We start from the raw sequence: 23,160 nt of genomic DNA on the forward strand, positions 1-23,160 counted from the left end.
GACAACATTTAAATAATGTTGCATTCATTTGTGGGATTTTGGTAATTTCTCATTACTCTTGTTACGCAAAATTCACCAAATTACACCAATACGTCTCATAATTATTAGCCACTGAACAACATGAATAAAAAAAAAAACGCTCATGGCTGCAGCTCAGTGCACTTTGTTTTTCAAGCAATTTATTTATTTTTTGACCAACATGGGTTCTATTGTCTGAAACGGCTATGAGAACGCATTCCAAGCTAATATATAGGGGACGATTCAGATTTCAGTCGGAAGGGCTCCGAACGATGGTCGGAGCCCTTCCGACCGAAACGGAATGTGTCACATCGGATTCCTTTCCGACCGAACCATTCTAATGGGCTCGGTCGGTAAGGAATCTGACTCAGATTTCCGGATTGCAGGCGACAGGCAGCCTGTCCGCCATCCGGAAATCCCTCAGTACTCCCCCAGCCGCCTCTTTGAGACCAAGGGAGTACGATGGCAGTTTTTCACTGCCTTTTTTCGTGCGTTTTTTTTTCGGCACGATAAGGCAGTCGGACACTGTCTTTGGGGCCCCCAGTAGGGCCCCCATGGGTGCGAGGCTGCCGAATGGCGCCCCTCTGTGGCTCCCTGCACCCGGTGGCAGGCTCCTTGGGGTGCCGGCCACAGGGTGCATGGATGAACTGCACCCCTGCTTTTCACACTGCAAGCATGCTTTCCGCTCGGAATGCATGCTTGCATTGTGAAGTATACGAGTGCGACCAATCGTACTAGCAGGGCCGTAACCGAAGATAGCAGGTCGGTCGGTTACGACTCCTGACCGATGTCGGATGGACTCAGGTCCGTCCAACATCGGAATCGGCCCCTTAGTGTTAAATGCTGGCTTTGTCTTTTGTGTAATAACATGTAATTTCACGTTCAAAATTCAGTATATTTACATAAAAAGTGAATTAAACAAATTTCTCACAACTCTAATTATAACTTCCCCAGAGAGGTAGATGCTATTTTCGTGACCTGATAATATCTGGACTCTGGCCATGGTTATGAGTGGGCCAGAGAGTTCCAAACGCTGCAAAAACTCCTGCTTGCGCAGTGATCGGAACTCCAAGTTGTGTAAGTTTACAGCACCCAGTAATTACCAGGTGCGATGAAGGTTCTAGATTAAGCATCAAAACAAAATTGAGGAAAAAACACATGGGTTTGTTTGAAAAATGGGTGATTTGGAGTATTTGCAGTAAGGTTTTTATATGTATATCGGTGCCTCACAGTTTCACGTGTCTCAGTGTTTCCAGCTCGGTTTACCAGGATGCAAAGTCGGCAATATCTTGGAACTGCCTAACTGCAATCATATTTTTCTTAGATTCTGGGTGGACAGGATTGTGGATTACCTATATTGTTGTTATTTAACTTCTTTCTCACTACCTATGGACATATATAATCTTACATATGTCAACAGCACTATATTTCAAAATATGTTCTGTGATTAGTAGGGTAATCTGTTAGTTCTAATAGAATGCAGCCTTGTAGGACTACTGCATAAAAAAACAGTACTGATCCTACGCAAAGAGTCAAATATAGTCATTTAGAGATTTCAGAGGAAGACTGTGAACCTTACCAATTTCAAATCCTTCTGAGCAGTGGATCCTTAGGTTGCTGTTTAGCCCGTTGGGAGGATCGCATTCACCACTCATGGTCGCGCACAGCTGGAAGCTGCCACTCCACGTGCCATCTTTCCTACACTGGATTACATTGTTGTGTGGTCCCTGAAAAAAAGATTCAGAGTAATAGAAGACATAGTAAGACTGGTCTTGCTGGGTTGCCAAGATACTTTATAAAATAGCCCACAGTCAGTTTTTATCCCAATCTTATCCCAATCTTGAAGCCATAGTTGAGATACATACCATGAGGGAATGAGAAATGAGAAAAGACTAGGCATCAAGCCATCTTAACATAAACGGACATAAAATACAGGCTGCCTGGCCACTTTTGGGCAGTGATGAATCCCGAGAAATGCAGGCAGTTCAAGGTGTTTACAGATTGATCTCTTACGCAAAGTAGAACGGTACCCGTTTTCCTCTTTAAAGACAAGACAGGTAGGCGTAAGCAAGGGGACTGACCTGCCCCAAATCGATAATGAGATCTATTTAAATTCAGGGCAGCAGCAGAGACATTAATACACATGGAAGCAAACTTGCCTTTGATCCATCAAGTGGTCCAAAGGGACAAAGAATGAATGAACATGGACACTAAATTGTTTCTAACCCATTGTTTGTGACCATTCTCTCTTCGCAGAAAGGACACAAACGCGTGAGCATGGAGAACTCTCAAATAATCATAGATGAATCCACAAGAAATTATCGAATATGGATACTGACCTACTCTCCTAGTTAAGACAGGAATGAATGAGAATTGCCAAGGTACCGAACACCATCTCATTCTTGAGGTGATGCTTCCAAACTGGAGGCAGGAAATAATAATGTGGAACAGTGTACTTCCATTAACATATAAAAGTGATTAAACCAAAGCTAAGACAGGACTGGATGATACAGAGACTAAACTATATTTAAGCCATTGAGTGATTCACAGCAGACAAAATAAGAATGAGTGCACTTTCAGACTAAGTTCTAATCTAGCCCATTGAGGGGTCCTGTCTACAGCTCATTCTTTGGAGACAGGAATAAAAATATATGAACGTGGAGGGTGAGTCTCCTCAGAACCATTGAAGAGATCACTCGAGACTGAACAAGCTGTGAACTCCACATCCCCGGCATCCATAGAGCAAACTACCAGAGAAAGGAAATAATGACTAAGCAAAGTGATTGAACTCACTTTGACCCACAGAAGAACGCCAATCAGACAGAGACTTAATGTCCACAGAGAATTAACTTGTCACATAACCCTAGAGGTGACCCATCTGAAAAGAGAACCTACAGTTTGAATGAGTACTTCAAATAACCTCACGTACAACCCTTTTCCAAAAGGAGTTGATGAACTCAAGAAGCATTACCCTTCATTATGAAGGGATGGGAGGAATTGTAGTCTTCCCTGCTCTCCCCACTTCTGCCTGTGCTTTTTCAAGCTTGTTTAAATATAGGAGGGATACTTACGGATTTACTGTCCTCACACTTGATCCTGCATTCACTTTTGAAGCGGAACTCATTGGTACATTGGTAGAGGCCATGGAATTTAGAAGGCGGGGGGCTACAGGTGATGGGGACACAGGAACCTTCCTGCCAACTTCCATCTTCCATGCACTGAGTCTTAAAGGCCTTTCTTCAGTAAAGAGAATAAAGACAAGAAATAAAAGATGTAAGTACCTATTGCTGCTGGCTAGGTAAATATTCTGTCTTATAAAATAATCTTATTTTCTATGCATTTGTTAACTAAAGTGAGTTTTGTCATTTACACTAGCCTTACAAACTTTGTGAAGAAGTGTTTCTCTATGATGCTATAAAAAACAAGTTACTTACCTGTACACTGTGGTTCTCCAGTATTGATATCCCTTATCGAGTCACATGCTTGAATCTTACCCATCATCATGGTCGGAGTCCCACGGTAACAGTAAAATAGCAGTATTAAAACTTTAACATTCAAATGACCATAAGAATTCACTAGCTTTAGCAACCTATTACCATTGTTATAAAACATCCAAACTCTAGCCAATCACAGAGTAGGCAATAGAATCTCCTTCCCCTGCAGGGCCACCATACTTCAGATTTCGAGCACAAATAGCACAAGGTAATGAAAGAAGTATGGAAGGTGAACCTGAAAAGGGGAGGAGGGAGGGTCGCATGTGAATCAATAAGATATCAATCCTGGAGAACCACAGTGTACAGGTAAGTAACTTGTTTTTTCTCCAGCATTGTAGAGCATATTCACAAGGAGCTATTGTCGAATTAACAGCACTTTATTGCAGCCAAAGTCGTGATAAATTTACCTCCTCATTCACATGCTTGTGTTAACAACCCACAGCACCAGTTTACCAGCGATAGCAGCAGCAAAAAACATCGGCACAGAGGACCCCCGCAACTATCGCTAATGAGATGCAGAGTAGGCATTCCCGTGCAAAAAGCCACGACAACACAAGACCTCAACATTCTCAACGACCAGCAAGATCGGCGATAAGAACCTAAAACAGGTGATAAGGCGTGTTAGCAGCAGGAAATTAACACCTGCTCTGACCTGGTGTAAAGCCAGACGGCAGCCTGCGCCACAAAAGGGAGCCCAGACCATGGCATCATCGGAAGGGCAACAGATGCCATGTAGCCACTTATCATGTAGCCTGGACACCCAAGAGGGCCACAACACCCACCGCCACCACCCCAGGACCCCAACCCCTACCCAGAACTCCCCACCCCCCGGACCACCACAGAGGCAGCGCCGAGAAAGACAGCGGCCTCCCAGGAAACGCACCTGCCTCACAGACCCAACATCTGACAATGTCACTGTCCCAGGCTGAAAGGGACAACCATCCTACGCATCCTGACCATCATCGCCTAACAGGCCTACGGCACCAACACAGCGGACAACAAACACCCCACCCCACCCCAAGCTGCTGGCTGTGCTGCACCTGTTGGCCTCTGGCACAACCCAAACAACACAGCCAAAGTCGGAGGAGTCTCACAGCCAGCCCCATCCAAGTCCCCCACACCTGTCCTTGATATCACCATCACCCTGGCACCCCAGTCCCCATACGTCCAAAACATGCGCAGGTTCCAATGGAGACCAAGCAAGGACCACACGCCTTAGCTGGATGCACGCATGTGTTGGGGGCATTCCACAGCACAAATGTCCTACCTGTGCCCCCTGGTGACACAGCACACAATCACTGCAACAGGAAGCACACGTCACACATCAATGTGCAGACAACATCTGAACACCGTGGTACCTTCACCAATGTCGCCTCCAAATACACAGCCAGTGTGCGTGATTCCTTCATCCTCCGACAGTCCATCAGCAACCAGCATTCCCAGGATGGCACCAAGGGAAATGCACAGCCCCTTGGCAAGTTCAAAATTAACACCCCACTCACCTCAACTCCACAACCATGCAATTCATAACTCTGGCAATGCACACATCACAAAATCACAACCAACATGCAAAACAACATTCCCACCCACCAGACACGACATAACAACTTACAATGGTAATCTGGGCAAGCCGTGAACATGAGCCATCAACGGCATGACACCTCAGTCACACAATAGCCGAATGTGGGGAGAGGTAGCAACCAGGCATGTGTGAAGGATGCAGTAGAACCATGATTGGGAAAGTACACAATGCCAAGAGTGGCGGGGATATGCTGGACAGACCGCAGTATGCAGAACACACCCATATCCATGGCACATACACCTCTGGTATATGGAGTGTGGGGGACAGTGGACGCAACCATGTCACCTCAGCCAGTGGGGGCCCTCACGGAAATGTTGCCTGTTACGTCCTTCCCATAAGCGTAAGCAGAGTGGGATGGCCCGGCGTATGCCAGGCCAGCGTAGGGGTGTGAATAAAGCAATAGCCCTGGGCGTGGTCCTCTTCCGGAAAGCCCAACGTCTCTGCCAGTGCGGCGCCTCTCACCCCGTCATGAGGCCGACGCCATCCTCGTGAGCGGAGTTGCCTGCGATCCTGTGCGCCTGCCGTACCCTGGCCCACTGGACCATGAACCCATCAGGTCCGCCCCTGCGCAGCCAGGCCACACTCATCACCTGCTGACACTGGCGTGTGTCAAGGAGGGCCCACTACGTGCCTGTGCAAGCTCCAAGCCTGAGGCCCGTGACCCTGCCAGCCTCTCAGGCCATCGCTGGCCCCCGGACGCTGGCCCACATTACTCCTTCCTCATTCAAATACTACACCAGCGTCCTCTTCGGCCCAGTAGGTCCCATATGTGAAACTGTGTCCTGGGTCCTGAATTGCAGGGACCCCAAATCTGGGCCAGCAGCCACAGCACCAGACTCCCCGTTCAGTGAGGCATAGTTCCCTATGGGCATCTTGCGACACGTGGTGCCACTAATCCTGTTCAATGCCAGCTGGCTACACGTGGATGAGGGATCAGGACTACCCTGTGGACCAGTAGGTCTCACATCCAGCACCTAGTCGCGAATCACAAATGGCAGAGTCCACACCAGTGGTTGCACGGAGAGGAGTAAGAGGAAGATGCGGCTCAGTCCAGAAGAAAGCCGGGTTACAGTCACGGTGGTGACCGAACATGTGGTGCCACCGAAACTGAACTACGCAGGCCGGTGGGGCCACCAACCTATGCCGGTGACACTCAGTGACTGGCCCATGCTGACCACTGCCTCCGGCCTACACTACGGTCCAGTAGGTCAATGAGTCTTGATTTAGCGATGGCGGAGTTCCTATCTGTATAGAAGGCATCATCGCAAACTGCATCCCCTCTCAGCACCAGTGCCAGGGGTGCCCCCGACATTCATGGGCACTCACTGGTTGTACATTGGTGGCATCTGAGTCTATGGACTAGGGGCTAGTTTTCATCTTCATGTAGCTGATACCGAATTGGTGGTGAAAATGAGGCTTGCACTTTCCACCCCACTATTTTCTGCTTCCGGATAAAATCAAACCTTCCGCATCATGCCCTGGAGGACACCTTCCACTGTCCCCCACAACCCTCCGCAACATTAACCTCGGACATTGATGAGGACCCGCTCAGGACGCATGACCCATCAAGGCACCGCCCCGTGGCTGGGTGCCTTTGCCGGCCGCAGTGCATCCGGGGCCACTAACTCTGTGCTGGTCCGGTCTGGGACCCCTTCTTCTGAGATATTGAATGGCCCCTGAAGCGTTGCCTTGGGGTCATCAACGCCATTTCTCTGTGGCCCTGGGCTGTATGCAGCCTCCAGGCTCAACTGCGTCCCACCAGGGCTCACACACCAAAGCGAGTCCTGACCGGCCCGGACGTCGCATCACTGCAGGAGGCACACACCACCATCGCAAGGACCACCTCCAACTGCCATCTCCCATAGTCGAAACGGTGGTCCTGACAGACTTATGGAGTTGCTCAGACCTGTCGTGGATGACATCATCGGCCTGATACCCTGCTCAGCACTCCAGGTGGCAGTGACTCAGTGCACCGCAGGCCATTGTCCGTTGCTGATTGAGTTTTGTGCTGTGGAGCGGTTGCGCAGATATGTCACCTCAAACAGTGTGGGGGCCCTGAGACATTGATGGGAAGATGATGCAGGTCTAAACCCAATGTATCTGCATCAGGAATATATCGAAGGGACACAATCCAAGACTTTTTCTTCACAGGGACGCGTTCATCTTTAGTGTCCCAACCCCAGTGCACTGCAACTCACGGACACCTCTGTTTGCATGTTGGCTGTCCTCTGGACTTTCTACGGTTCACTCCATGTTGCTCAGCAGTTGACTCTGTTATGCATGTGCTTTCTGTTTCTGTTGCACTGGTGTCCAATGTTCAAATGGTTGCCAACATCAGACATTCTGTGCAGAATGGCTTACACTCACCAGACACACCCAGCACAGGCATCACTGTACATGTGGCCCTGCCAATAAAGGGGCTGGGCGCATCTGCCCGTAGCCAGTTAAACGTGATATGTGCGTATGTCCCTGTGGTCTTGTTGTATGCATGAGGGCCCTGGACCCTACGACATTACATTGTGCTGTGTACATTGGATGCAGACATGTCACCCCAGGCATCGGGTTGGAGCTTGGACATGTAGCTTTGTCATCACCCACTCAATTCGTAAGGGGAGTGGCCAGGGCCGTCGTACGCAGAGCAAACATGGGTGTGTGACTGCTATTTGAGTGCCCCTGGGTGTGGTTCTGTACTGTGAATGTGCATCTGCATGTGTCTTTATGGCAGTGTGGGTCTCCTTCTGTGCTCTGCTGAAGGTGTTGTGTGCCCCTCTGCAATGTGAAGGGGAGATGCATGTTGATATTGTATTGACATGCATGTTGGCGCATTGTGCTGGTTTGCATGCAGACTGTATGGCAATGTACATTGTGACTGTTTGGGAAGTGCTGGATTCTTCTGCGGGACGGTGTACATTTGGACTACATGACAGATGTGAGGTTGTACGCGTACATTTCCATTTCACAGTTTCCGGCTCTGTCAGATGTAGTAGGCATGTTTCTGTGCATGTGCTGAGCCAGTTGTGTCCTCTGTTCTGCAGTGTCTGCTATGCGCATTGTAACACGTTGCCGTGAATGTGGGTGTGCTGTTCTTGCTATGTGTGTGTGCTGCAGTGTTCCAGGGGGATCTGGGACATGATCCTGGGTAATTGTGAGTGTGCAGTGAGCTACACCTCATTGTGCATGTGTACCATTGTGCCCACCTCCCCCGTGCCCCCAGTCCCTGTTTGTTGCACTCCCTGTTGATGTTGTGTCAGGTCCTCTCAAGCTGTGTCCGTACTTCCTACTCCTTGCACCGTCTCCACACTGATGACTGTGGCCTGGGTTTCCTCCAGCTCCTCTTGTGGTGCTGGACTGCCACCTCCTGTCACCTCCTGTCGCCGTTGCTGCCTTCCTGTTGGCAGCGGGGTTGTGCCTGGTTTAGGTTGTCACGTCATGCCGGCGCCTATTGGCCTCCTCAATTGGCCTCCTTGTCACTCTGACTGCATTCCAGGTGGTCTTCTTGTGGGTCAGTTGCTGGTAGTGTTCTGTCACCTCTTGCTTTCCTTCGGTTTGCACTCCTTCCCCTTCTCCTTGGCCTTCCCCGACCCCGTTGTTCTTTGCTGGTGGTCTGTGGGAGTTGTGGGGTTCGGGTTGGCCTCTGTGCTGGGTCAGGGAGCATCCATGTTGCTACGTGCTTTGGCTTGTTTCTGGTGTGTTGTTTCTGTGGTTTTTATGGTGCATTGTCCCACCAGGCGTGTGGGATTTGCAGGACTGTGGCTGGTTTTCGCTACTTTTTGTACCGCGATCGGCCTCATTGCATGTTTTTTAGCGTTCGTGTATCGTATTTTTGCGAGGTGGTGTTGATTTTCACACGAACATTTCACTCGCTATCTGGTGTCTATCACATGCTACCGCCGCATTGTGAATTCCACATTGACACAGGGTTATTTTACCGTGATAGGCTGCAATGTTGAAAGTAGCGTTACGCTACTCTTGCAGTAGTTATCACACGTTCTTGTGAATATACCCCTGTATCTTTTATAGATTCACATGCTTGAATCAGAATAGCAGGCAGTACCAGAGGGTCAGAGACGGCGGGTAAGGTGAACCATCTCACCATGCGACCCAAAAACTAAGCACTTATGGTAATCAAAAAGAGCATCTAACATGAACGCACAATAATGCATATGTATGCTAAAATAGAAAATAACAAAATATTTGAGAATATATAAAATACTATCATAATAACAATAATAACAATAATACTTATAATGTACAATAATAACAATAATACTTATAATGTAGAGAAGAAACTTTAAAGATAATACCTTATGCGAATAAACGCCGCAAAGTAGCTTGACCAACTGCCACATCCGCCGTCTGCCAGGCAACCTAAACCTTTTTTATTGCAGGTTAGCTAAAGATTTAGCCATCTCCGTAACCGCTTTTATTGAGGAGTGGAGAGGAAGGGTTCTTTAACCTTCTTTGAGGTGCCTGCATAATGACTGAATCAGGCCGGGGGTGTCCAATTAGGCACACTGGAGAGTCCCCGGGTGCCTTGTACTTCCTGTCTAACTTCGGTACCACAGCAGGAATAGTAGCTGGCGTTTTCATCAATTTCAGGCCTTCTTGCCATAAGAAGTCTACAGTGGGAATGTATCGAGAGGAGCATTCCTCAGTAGGATTAAAATCATATAAAAAGCACTCCATCTGCTTGAAAGGCATGGGAAGGTCAAAGCGCTTAGACGCACATTCTAGCAGATAATGGAACCCACCGATATCTGCAGGTGGAGAGTCGGTTAGAGGCGGGGTAGGAGAAGGTGGAGTCGAAGCCACATAGTCGTCCCACTTGTCGTGGACACCTTGGTCTAACTGAAAATCTCCCTCTTCTAACTTTTGTTGCTTTTTTCCTTTGCAGCCAGAGAAGCAGCCTACCCTCATAGTCCTTGAGAGTTCTTGAAGAAAAAGTATGCCAGTACTTGCATTCTCTGGGCTTGTGGTCTGGATATAGACAGTAAAAAAACTCTTTATGTGGATCCTCAGAATAAAGTTTGGACTTTCCAGAAGTCTTACAGGGCCTAAAAAACCTTTTTTAGACTTTGACATTATGAAGAAAAATAGGTACTCACACTCCTGACTAGAACCGCCGAAGAAATATGAAGTGTAGAAATGAACAGCTAGCTGGAGTTCAAAAGAGAAACAGTAGAAACACTGTGACTAAGCAGAGCTCAGGGAAACACCCTAACACACGACGTGAGGTAAGAAATCTGAGGTAGAATGGCCTCCAGGGGAAGGACATTCTATTGTCTACGCTCTAATTGGCTAGAGTTTGGATGTTTTATAAGAATGGTAATAGGTTGCTAAAGCTAGTGAATTCTTATGGGCATTTCAATGTTAAAGTTTTAATACTGCTATTTTGCTGTTACTGTGGGACGATTAAAGCTATCTATAAAAGATACAATACTGGAGAACAGCTACCTATTTGAAGGTCCCTCTTTAATGTATTCCATGAGAGATTTCAGAAAGTCCTCTCTTTTCTGAATTTCATTTTGTGTATCCAAGAGGTCTCTCTCTCTATATGGAAATGATCAGATAGGTCTGGAGTACTCTATGCCAGTCCTTATTGCGATGTCTCTTCCGAGTTCTCTGTGCCTGTTCTTAGAGAGACTCTAGGTGGTAGTCTACACCTGCTACTGAATTGATTTTTCTCTGGAGTACTGTATATCAACTATTAAAGAAGTCTACATATGGAATACTCTATGTGGTTGTGAGACGTTCTTTTCAGAGGTACTCCAACAAAGGTATGAGAGACATTTCTCTATGAAGCAGGTCGCTCTGATTACGAGTAGGCCAAGGCAAAATGTAAATTACGCCATCATAATTTACGGAATTTTGGTAAGTTCTCATATCTGTTGTTAAGTAAAATTCCCAAAATGACGCCATAACGCAATCTTTCATAAGTATTAGCCCTGGAACAACACAAATTTAAAAACAGCTCATGCCTTCAGCTCAGGGCACTTTTTTTGCAAGCAATTTTCTTTTTGCCCAAAACGAGTTCTCGTGTCTGAAACGGACACAAGGACACAATTTGAACTAAAATATAGTGTTAAGTACTGGCTTTGCCTTATCTGCAATTGCAAGTAATTTTGTATCTGAAATTTTGTATATTTACGTGAAAGTGAATTTCACAAAGTCCTCATACCTCTAATTAGGAGTCCAAAGAGAGGTAAAAGCTATTTTTTGGACCTGATAATATCTGGACTTTTGCCATGGTTATGAGTGGACAAGAGAGTTCAAACCTTTGCACGAACCTAGTGAACGGAACTCCAGGTTGTGTAAGTTTAAAGCACCCAGTAATTACCAGGTGCTATTGCACCATTTTCAAAATTTTGCAGGTCAAACGTGCTGAAATCTTACAGATGAAAAGAAAATATGGTACTTACTGTGACTTGAAGATTTTGGTAAATCAAGCACCAAAATCCTTATGGTATTCCCCAAAAACTCAGGACTGGTGCAATGTATTACACATGATAAAGTCTGAACCTAAGGAAGTCAGGTTTTATCTGGCGAAATAAATAGATCGTATGGGTTATTTACCCAGGTACAAACTCTAAATAGGGTGGACAGGGTATCTGCCAATTTTTTGGGGATATCCCCTATGCTCCAATGTCTAAGCAACCCCTTTAGTAGAACCACTCATTGAAATGAACTAATATAAAAGGATGTTGAACCTAAAGGCAAGCTGTATCAATATATCCCGTTAATCACAAATCGATCTTACTGGGATTGGAATGCATCACACAATGGGGACATCACATTTCAAAACCTGCTCTCATAACAATCTCATTGTTTAGATACGTTTATCTTAGCGGTATTCCACATTTGTAAACATTTCCACAAGTATCCTATTCCACATGCAAATATCGATTCTGCTGTGTTTTACTTCTTGCTCATTTTTCCGTCCTCATCAAGGTGAAAATGTAGGTTCACATTGCCCAGATTTGAATATTTGCCCCTCTGCGGTGAGTGCCACACCAGCCCTGTACCATATGTCTAGAGCAAACTACCATAATTCCAAAGCCATTAATGTCATCCTTTCTGGAGAACAGAGAGAGGGTTGTGTTCACAAGTGCTAGATGAAAGTGTTGCAAATCACATATTTTAAGAAAACAACCTAGGGAGAAACCAAGAGATGCCCATCTCTTAACTATAATATCCATCTGTGATATCCCTTTGACTTTCCATTTTACTTACTTTCTTGTCTTCTTCAAAGGGTCTGGAACATAATACCCTAGTAAGCATTTATATTTGCAGAAGGCTCCCACTTTATGCCCGTCAGCGCGACAACGGCCTGTCTGAAGAACAGCATTGGGTACCATGGGTGGAGCTGGACACCTCAGGTCACAGAGGGCTTCTGGGAAGGACCAGAGCCCGTCCTCCATGCAAGTCAGCACATTGATGTTGCCTGGTGAGAACAAAGACTCGCTGTTAGAAACAGCACCTTAAGGCAAGTGATGTGATACATTTCTATTATTTGAAAAACAGCCTCAGCTTAGTGTCCCTTCTAATATACTTCATTAGGACGAACCTCAGACAATAAATCCAGATAATTGGTGCATATTGAATCTATGATGCAAATGATAAACATATATATGACTTATAAAAAGCACAAATGCACCCAGCTCTGTGAACAGAAGCTCTGCTTCCATTCGCTCTCAGCGAACAACCTGAGTTTCATTGAATGACGCAAACATTTCCCTGACCTGAATATATTTTCATTTGTTGTGGCAGGTTTGAGAGAGTTGCGACCCCACTGTCTCTACTTTTGTCATTTCATAGTTAGTTATGGTTTATGACTGATTGCTCAACCTTATCAAGAGTCCTCACAGAATCTTGGGTCCTGAACAAGGACATTGAAAGTGGTTCTGAACAAGATACACTGATTTCCCAGTATTAACCCAAGATGTTTGTGAACACTACTAATATTGGCAAATAAATGTACGTAATAGTTTTTGATATACACCCATATTCACAGAGTCAAGGTTCTAACTATGCAAGGATGTCTGTTAACAGAGGTCTGTGTGGAAAACACAACTAATTGTATGTCGATTTTCTATTATTAACGCTGTTTTCTACTATTAACTCTAAAGAAGTTAAGTGTTTGGGGACAAATTCTAGATCAGCACCCACATAAATAATGCTCCAGTTATTTATTTGTTTATTTATTTATGAATTTCTAAAGCGTGCAGCTACCCTACAGGGTCTCCCGGTGCTAAACAAGTGGAGGAAAGGCAACGGGCAAGAATAGGAAGAATAGGAATCAAGCCAGGTCTCTGAAAAGCAGAGTTTTTAAGCGCTTATGGAAAACTAACAGAGAATGACAATTGGAAGAGCATTCCAGAGCTTAGGGCCCAAATAGGAAAAAGGGCGACCCCTCATACGGACAAGCCATTACCTGGGGACTGAAAACAGAGAGAGACTGGAGGATCTCAACTGTCGGGCCAGCACATAAGGTGTTACCAATCTTTGCATATAGGAGGGAGCATGGCCACATGTGGCCTGAAACATGTAACATAGGGCCTTGAATTCAATGTGCTTATTGATTTTAAGCCAATGGAGTTGGTGGAGCAGAGGAGACGCAGTGGCGCATGTAGGTAGATGGAAAAGAAGATGACCAGCTGCATTTTGAATGACCTGCAACCGGTGTACTGAGGCTTTGTCTGTACCCAGATACAGCACATTGCCATAGTCCAGCTTAGAACCATTCTCTGGGCTGCCGGTGGAATAAGCCAAAGGATTTTCTTGATCCATCTAAGAACATCAAAGCAGTTAGGGTAACTTCTACACCATCTGGACCTGCCCTCTGGGGACACATGATGAGCACCATTCAAAGTGGACTATTATGTTGGAGCTGCCTGGATCCATCGCTCCAACCTGCCCTTTCGGTGGCTTGCTGTTAGAGTACCTAGATTTTTCCTCCCTTTTCTCCACTATCATGCTCATTGCTAGGTTCTCTTAGTAACATAAGGCAAACCAACAGGGTCTGGCAATCAGTGGGCCTTTGCAGTCCAGGAAAAAGTCTTTACATTTTGTAAATCTGATCCATTATCCTGGAGGAGAGTGGATTTATCTTTCATTAAAGGAAATAAAACTGTTGGTCTGAGTTTGTTTGACCATATAAATAGCAAATTGCAAAGCAGCATAGTCAGAATGAGGGAACCCCCTTTCAGAATCTTTAACCATGTACATTGATGCAATCCTTGTAAAACAGAAAGCAAGCTATAATCACCACACAAGAAGTGCACAGAGCCCCATCTCAGCTGGCTCACCAGAATCACAATACTGCGACTGTGCTTTCTAGATGTTCTGGGGGAGTGGGATAGAGCGACGGGGCATATCAATCAATTATTCAGAAGAGAAAGGAATGCGAGCACCAATGCATCTGGTTCTCATAGGTTTTTTCCACTGAACCAGAGGGATCCTCTGTAGGTTCTTCAGGGCTAGGATGTTGTAATTATAGTGTGAGTCCGTTTAAAATTCCCTGCAGGGAACATCCTTTTGTTGTCAGAGTCGGTAGTACAGCACAGTAAAACAAGCAAATGGTTATAGTGCTATACAGCAAAGTAAGGATAAATCAATCAAAAGAAAACCAATGTATATGTTGATATTTCTACAATACACACAAACCTTGGGAGCAAGTGTGAAATGCCTACCTATAATGAGACATAGAATATACATCTGGAAGTGAGAGGGAAGGAAGTAGTTAGCATAATATACAATAGGAAAGGAAATAGAGCATTAGGGGATTCCTCTTTGCAGACTAGTGGCTAAAGTTGCGGGGAGGATATCTACAATGTGCAAACAAGGTGTGCGCTGGTCTACAGGCCTGTTCAGAACTACAAGCATTATGTGAGGTAATGTTATTACACATGGAAACATAGAGGGAGGAGGCACAACAGTTTTCTCCGTTTTCACTTCTTGGTTTCAAGTCTAGATAGGACATTGCTTCTTGCATTATGTTGGCTTCTAGGACTGATGAGATGTTCAGACAGGGCACACCAATTATTACTGCTTATGTATACATATATATATTGGTGTCTGCATCCCATACATTACCATTAAAACTGTTCACCATCTCCAAACTTTCTGAGCACTATCATGATAGGGAGATGCCATTGTAGCTCTAGGTGACATGTTGCACATTGGGAGTTGTAGAGGTTTTGATGAAGGCTTGCTGGCAGTACAAGGGTGATCCCATTCAAGCTTCCGGTGGCATGTTGCATGTTGGGAAGTTGCAGAGGTTTTGATGTAGGTTGGATGGCAGAGGAAGGGTGCTGGCAGTACGAGGGTGATCCCTTTGTAGCCTAAGGTGGCATGTTGCACGTTGGGAAGTTGTGGAGGATTTGATGCAGGTTTGCTGGCAGTAAGAGGGTGATCCCATTGTAGCCTAAGGTGCCATGTTGCACTTTGTGAAGTTGCAGAGGATTCGATGTTGGCTTGCTAGTAGTGTGAGGGTGATCCCAATGTAGCCTAAGGTGGCATGTTGCACGTTGGGAGGTTGTAGAGGTTTTGATGCAGGTTTGCAAGCAGTGCAAGGGTAATTCAAGTGTAGCCTAAGGTGGCATGTCTCACACTGAGAAGTTGCAGAGGATTTGATACAGGTTTGCTGATAGTGCGATGGTGATCCCATTGAAGCCTTTAGTGGCATGTTGCACATTGGGAGGTTGTGAGGAATTTGATTTAGGCGTGAGGGCAAGATCATGCTACTATAGATGCGTGTTTGATGGGGAAAAGAAGGATTCGTTCCAGGTTTGCTGGCAGCAGTAGAGGGGTCATACTGAATTCTACGAAAGGATGCGGTATGCAACCATATCAACTGGTGTGAGAGTGCACAGGATGTGTGACACCCGGTAGATGATGATACGGTGATAGGCATGAAGCTGCAGGACAGACTGAATAGCATAGGTCTTTCAGCAGCTCTGTGCTCCTTTCTCTCTTCTATAAAACAGGCACAGAAACACCCCCTTGTAGTTCTGGATAAGAAGAAAGGAATCCGATACTGGGTTTGATCAGAGCTGACATGAAAGCTGCGTTGTTTTTTTTCTTCCCTTTGGACCAGACCTCATGTCAAGGTCAAGACGAGGTGAAGCTGGCTGGGGTCATTACCATGCTGACGGACGCTGTATATTCCCTTTTGAAAGACATTTCACTGCGGCCCCCCAAGGCCTTTTTTGCTGACATTATCTGCACGGCCTGGTTTTCGTCACTCCTGAGGGGAAGAACACTAAACAAACTCAAGCAGCCAAGAAAAAAAGAGGAAATTAACCTCTAAGGTAAATACAGCTTTTGTGGGATTCCTAAGTCCACTCTACATTAGCTATAACTTGCCCCTTCTCCATGCACTACCTATACCCTTGGATATTACCTAGCTGTAGCATGTGACATCATTATAGTAAATAAAACATTTATGACATCAGAAATGATAATATTTTCCACAACACAGTGCATGGTACAGTGGGGTGAGTTATAGTTAATGTAGTTTGGCGAGTGAGGTGACAAGACTGTGTACGGAAGTATGCGAATTATAATAATTTACAGGTGGTGCGCAAGTATAAATGTGACTTATTCGTCTCACTTCTAGTAATGTGGAAGCAGTGCGCAAATGATCATTTCAGCAGATTAGGATACGTTTTGAATTTGTTATGGTAGTGTAATTTAAGGTGTGCTTGGCACAAAAAAGAAAGAAATTAGTGTATAAGTGTTATAAATCATACAATTAAGAGATAACTATAACTGTAGAATTTCTACCATTTGTGGAGTTTAATGTGGATTTCTATACCCAATCTAAACAAAGCTTTCCTAACTATAACCTATGTTTAACCTTTGTTTTTTGTCTGAATTTCAATGGTTTTTACAATGTTTGCAGACTGTTTAGTGGAGTTGAGTGTTATCAAGTGTAGTGTGGTTGAATATAGTGGTGGGTAGTATTGTAAAGTGTACTCTGGTACAGTATATTGTGGTATCAGTAAAGTGGAATGAGGTATACTGGAGTAGCGTATAGTGCAAGGACATACAGTGGAGTGGCATAGAGTGGAATGGCATACAGTGAATTTGGATACAATACAGCAGTATATATTGAAGTGGTATAGAGTGTAGATGTGTATAGTGCAGTGATATACAGTGCAATAACATACAATGAAGTGCAGTAATTGGGATTAAAGTACTGTAAATATTGTAGGGCATATTCATGTACACTGTTGTGGCGTTGAGTGGAGTGCTATACAGCGTAGGGGCCTATATTGGAATATTGTGTACTGAAATAGCTTTCAGTGGAGTGTGGTACAATTGAGTGGTGTAAAGTGAAATAGTGTACACTGGAGTGGGGCATATACTGAAGTGCTATAGAGTAGAGTGGGGTAGAGTTGAGTGGTCTACATTGGGCTTACGTAAAATGTAATGTTGTAAAGTTAAATTGTGTAAAATGGAGTGGCGGATATTGGAGTGCCATACAGTGCCATAAAGTGCAGCGGTACTGAGCGGTATAGTGTAGACTACAGTGGGGTACAGTGTAGTAAGGTATAGTGCAATAGCATATAGTGGAATAGCATAATGTATAGTGCGATCTAGTAGAGTACTATAAGATGTAGTAGTGTTCAGTATAGTAATGTTGAGTTTAGTGGCGTTAACTGTTCAGACAGACACTTGAGTGCCATTTACTGGAGTAGCATACAGTAGAGCAGAGTACAACTTAATAGGGTCATGTACAGTGAATTGTGGTTTAGTGGAACGGGGCAATGTGTAGTCTTGTAAATCAAAACAGCATATAGTTGATTTTGATACAGTCCAATGGTGTATAGTGCATTTCAGTACCATGGAGTGGCGTAGAGGTTAGTAGCGGACACTGGAATAGCATACACTCCAGTAGTGTACCATCAAGTGGGCCATAGTGGAATAGCATATAGTAGAATAGTGTACATTGGTTTAGGGTGCAGTAGAATAGAAAAGAGTTGCAAGTAGTACAGTTTAGGGATGTCCAGTAAAGTAGCATTCACAAAAATGTAATAGAAGAGATAGATGGGGACTTTCATCTCCCAATGGAGCTATGGGGTACAGAAATTGCGGCATTAGATGAGGACAGGTGGACAGAATCCTTTTCCCTTCTGTATAAATTGGTTAAACCCGCTTGGCTTAGACGAAACCACCTGTTTACTTTACACCGGGCATATCTCACCCCTTTACGTTTATCCAAATATCAAGAGGGGAAATACAGCAAAAAATGCCAACTGTTAGCAGCCTCCGACATACACATGTTCTGGGACTGCCCCCACATATCTACTTACTGGATGGAGATCAAAGTAACTTTGGATTCAATGATTAAGACCAACATTTCCTTAACTTTACCATTTGTCATTCTTGGTTTTGACCAGAACATCACCGGGGCAGCACGGTCCTTTTTATTCTATGCCATCCTGTTGGCAAGACGGCAGATATGCATGCATTGGGTGGACACCACCCCTCCCACTCATTCAGCATGGCTAACCTCACTCTATGAAACCTCCAAGGTAGACCTGAAAAGATCATGTAGAGTCCAGAACCTCACATTTTGGAAATTTTTGACAGAGTGGAAGTGAAGTCCTTTTTTTTGCCTTCTTGGGGTTTTTTTTTTCCCCCCCCGAATATCCGATGATTAAGCCCACCTACTCAATGGTTCAGTATTGTGGTCTGCCCAGATTTTGACATTTACATACTGGCTTTACTGGCACAAAGTTGCCTTGAGATATCGTTACAAGATGCATGGTTGTTCCCACCAACTCATAAAAAATTTCTGCCTAGGTGTGTAGCGGCTCAATTTCCAGGGCATTGCTCCCAATGGCAGTGAGCTGGTCGGGTGGTCTTCTCTGCATCTAAGGGACGTGTGTCGGGCAGATGAGGATAAAAAAAAAAAAATGTAATAGAATACTGTGTGGTACAGTTTAATAGCTTATAGTGTTATATATTGCAATGAGGTACAGTCTGGTTGGGTTGAGTAGAGTGGAGTAACATACAGTTGATTATCGTAGAATGTAATGGCGTACACTGTAGTGTCATAGACGGGAGTAGCATACTGTAAACTGTGTACAGTGGAGTGTCGTAAAGAAAATAGTTAATGGAGTGGCATAAATTGGACTTGTAAATTAAAGGAAATGTAGCGTTAAAGTTTGTCAAACAATTTTAGCATTTCTCTCCAAAATATAAATTGTAATATGTAAATGTTGTGGAGGTCCAAAAATGTGCTTAATTTAATGTATTTAATATAAACAGTTTTACTGTGAGTACTGTGAAATCCATCATTTGGATTTTGTTAAAGCCTGCCTGGATTAGATATTAAGGTGTGTGGATGCTTATTTTGGGTAGTGCAGATAAGTAGTGTAACTATTTTTTCATTTATTTAAACCTTGTGAGATCTGTTTGTGCAACATGTTTATGAAATATGGGTGTATTTTGCTGTACTACCACAGTATATAGTGGTGCCAAATAATTAGCTGATTGGATAATGACTCCCTCTACAAAAGTTAAAGGCAGACATGTTGCTTATAGGTCTACTTTGCCCGTGTTCTGTGTTATCCCTTCGGATATAGGTAAGTATTTGGTCTGGTGTTTTTGCCCTTCCTATGACTAACTACTAAAGTAGTAATAGGTTTTGCTAAATATTTATGTTTCTTAATTTTTTTGTATAAATAGGGAGTAGAGCTTTACTTCCACAGTACCTCAAAATAATTTTGTGAGGTTACCGTTTTTATTTGTAAATTTCTCTATATTTTTGTACCATTCATCCATGCAATGGCTTTTTTTTTTTTAAGTAGAGCAGTCATTTTAAGAAATGTATGTGCTATTCTGTCTCTTTTTTCCAGTATTTTTAAATATATAAAAAACTGAAAAATACTTAAGCACACTATATTTACAAAATATACTGTCTTATAGTGTGTTTTCAAATTGTTTTAAATTGTGTTTTTTAAATTTTGTGTGGAACCACGGTACTCATATATATATGTGTGTGTGTGTATATATATATATATATATATATATATATATATATATATATATATATATATATATATATACAGTTTATATAAACGGATTCATATTTTTCCCTCCCTATTACCACTTTAAAAAGGGAGAATAGGTATGAGAAAGATACTACACCTAAACTTACCTACATTACAAGGCGTAACATAGAACAGAGGAAACTCCAGCTGAAATCAACTGGCTGCCTTTAACTTGTGTAAAGGCAGTCATTAGCCAACTAGCTAATGACTTGTCATCGCAATATACCGCAGTAGTACCAGATAGTACAGTGGCCTCAGATATAGCCAAGTTTAAATACATCAAACCTAAAAAATACTTGCCCTACTTATATGCAGCATCCCGCAGAATCATCTACACATCATAATAGATCATCCTGCCAAATTACGTACAAATCCAATGAAATAGAAAAGTCTATGTAAAATGCATTGGATTTTACACCCATTTTGGGGCCACCGTTTTTATTTTTCTGCACCTCCTTGACCAAACGCTGTGAAACTTTCACTACTCTGAAAATAAAATGGGGCTGTAGGTCTGCAAAATGTTGTGGACATTCGTCAAACGAGTGCCAAGATATTAAGGGACAAGTAGTTAAAAAATCCCTCTCTGGTCACCCTAACTATAACACATACCACTTCTCTGTTCTATATATGGGTTTGTGTGTGTGCGCGCACATGTGTGTGTGTGTACAGTTAAAAGGTGCAGTTGGAGGGGCTACACCTATCTCTTTTTGTGGTTGTTGATTTCCATTCTGATTTAGTGTATGATGCTGAATCCCCCAGGCTCCATGGATGGAGCCTCACCCCTCTTGCTTCAGTAGATGGCAAGGCACTGCATTGTATCATTTTGTTAGGGGGACCACCTTACTCCAGGTCTGCCTCTGGTCCTGACCTTTTCACTTACAGATCATTAATTCAGGTACGTTAGTCTATTTACTTCAATGGAAGCAAAACTAGATTATAAAACCAAAAATGCATTAGGTTATCACACTAAAGTCCAGGAAAGGAAACAGTGTCTGTAGAGATCTGTAGGTGTGTGGTCACCCTATATTTGATGGTGCTGAACACATCTGGCTGCATAGATGGAGTGGTACTTCTCTTGGTTCAGGGGCTGGCATGGCACTACTTACTGTGTGGATGAGCTGCATCTCTCTTGGTTCAGTAGATGCCACAGTGCTGATTTGTCTTAGGGAGTGGTGATGAACCTCCTAACATCTATGGGTGGAGCTACACCTCACTAAATGGCAAAGCACTGCATTGTCTCACTGGAGGAGCACTTCCGGCTTCAGAGATGGAGCCACATCCCTCTTCAGTAGATGGTAGGGAACTATACTGTTTCATTTTATGCTGCTCTGGATCTATGGATGAAGTCACACCACTGTTAGTTCAGGAAACGGCATAGTGCTGCATTGCCTCATTGGATGGTGCTGGACCCCTCTAGCTCCGGGGGTGTACCTTCAGCCCTCTTGATTCAGTAGATATCAAGGTGCTGAATTGTCTCATTGGATGACACTGGACCTCCCTAGCTACATTGATGAAGGTGCACCACTTTTGGTAGACTGGATGATAAGGTCTTACTTTAGCCTAATGGTTTGTGCTCAGTGGAATATGGCTAATTAATCTAGCTTGATAGGTGGACCACCCATTGGAGTGGAGAAAGTTCACTCTGCGATTGGCTCAGATATTTCAACTGGACTTCATTCCACATTATCTTTCCTTTACAGATAATCTTGTTCTGGCAACACCACGCTCCTAGAGATCACATGTAAAGGGGAGATGTGCAGCCATTCAGGGTGAAAAAGCCTGCAACTCTGTCCAATTAAATCTACAGATACCTTGCATCTTAAGGATGCTCAAACACAGAATAAAAACACTTCCCCTAAATGGAACATTTTTACAACATGAGCACCCAAAGACTCTTTCTGAGACTAGAAGACTCTACCAATGGAGTTAGTTATTCAGCCAGCCATGACGTAATAGTCTCAATCAGAGCTTGTTGCCATATGTCTCTTGTTATTGTGCATGGTACTCTACCACCTAGGGTGAGTTGATTGTAGTCACCGGCTGGCACAGTTAATGGTGCCTTTTTACTCGAACCTTATATTATGGAGCTTTAGCTCTGACACGGTTAATGGTGGTGTATTAATGGTTTAGTATATGTCGGTATATGGTGCTGTACTACTCTGGCTCAATGGAATATTCCCTCTGACCCAATGGATGCAGACAGTGATGGTAACACTCACTCAAGATAGGTGAATGGTCGCACCCCTCACACACTTTTGCCTTACAAGAAAGCATTGCTAAAGGATACACGCACAAAATACAGACAGCACTGAGAAGGATCATATGTAAGGTCCATAGAAGTGCCCTCACTAACGTAGGTCAAAAGAAGGTTGAAAGATGTCCACTCTTACTGCCCCTGTCTATTGGAAAACCCACACAGGTCATAGCTTGCACTCTGAGATTCCTAACAAGACAAGAAATTGGAACATGTTGCTATGTCCAAAATCATATGACTAACTGAACAAGTTCAAAATAGGCTTAGATCGTGCACTGCTGGTGGGTTAATGAATGTTCCGATGTGTGTGCCGTGCTCCATGGAATCACTGCCCGCTCAGGAGTGTAATTGTAAAGATACCAGTTGCACCGCCACAACTGTTGATTACAGCCTTCACACCCAATGCCCGGGGAGACACCTCCACAGTTGTGGCGGTGCAACTGGTAACTGAACAAGTTCCCATGTTACTCTGCCACACTACTTGGACTTAGTGGCACAGCTGTGTTACATTCCTTTTTGATCAGAGGATGGTGCTGTACTACTCTGTGCAACACAATGGTTTTGTATACGTTGGCTTTGTGGGTGAGGTCGTGCTTGTCTTTCACAGTGGGTGGTGCTGTACTAACCATGCTCTGGCCATAGTGTTGTATTGCCGTGGTGATTGGTTATTGTCATACTACTGCCCTGGCTCTGTGGACAGTGAAGTAGGGATCGAGCTCAGCGGAGTGCTGTACTATTATCCATTTGTGG

General features: G+C 44.1%; 1 protein-coding gene across 1 annotated transcript in view; it reads right to left on the reverse strand.

The window, feature by feature from the left end:
* The window catches only part of PAPPA (pappalysin 1), an 870,469-nt gene that overhangs the window by 58,145 nt on the left and 789,164 nt on the right, over window positions 1-23,160 (reverse strand). Inside the window, exons 16-18 of the mRNA XM_086921096.1 lie at window positions 12,325-12,535; window positions 3,090-3,255; window positions 1,598-1,745 (exon numbers count right to left, since the gene is read on the reverse strand). Of these exons, the coding sequence (XP_086777222.1) occupies window positions 1,598-1,745; window positions 3,090-3,255; window positions 12,325-12,535 (525 nt within the window). The remainder of the gene's footprint in view (window positions 1-1,597; window positions 1,746-3,089; window positions 3,256-12,324; window positions 12,536-23,160) is intronic.

This window comes from Lissotriton vulgaris, chromosome 5, assembly GCF_964263255.1.
Source record: "Lissotriton vulgaris chromosome 5, aLisVul1.2, whole genome shotgun sequence".
Lineage (NCBI taxonomy): Eukaryota > Metazoa > Chordata > Amphibia > Caudata > Salamandridae > Lissotriton > Lissotriton vulgaris.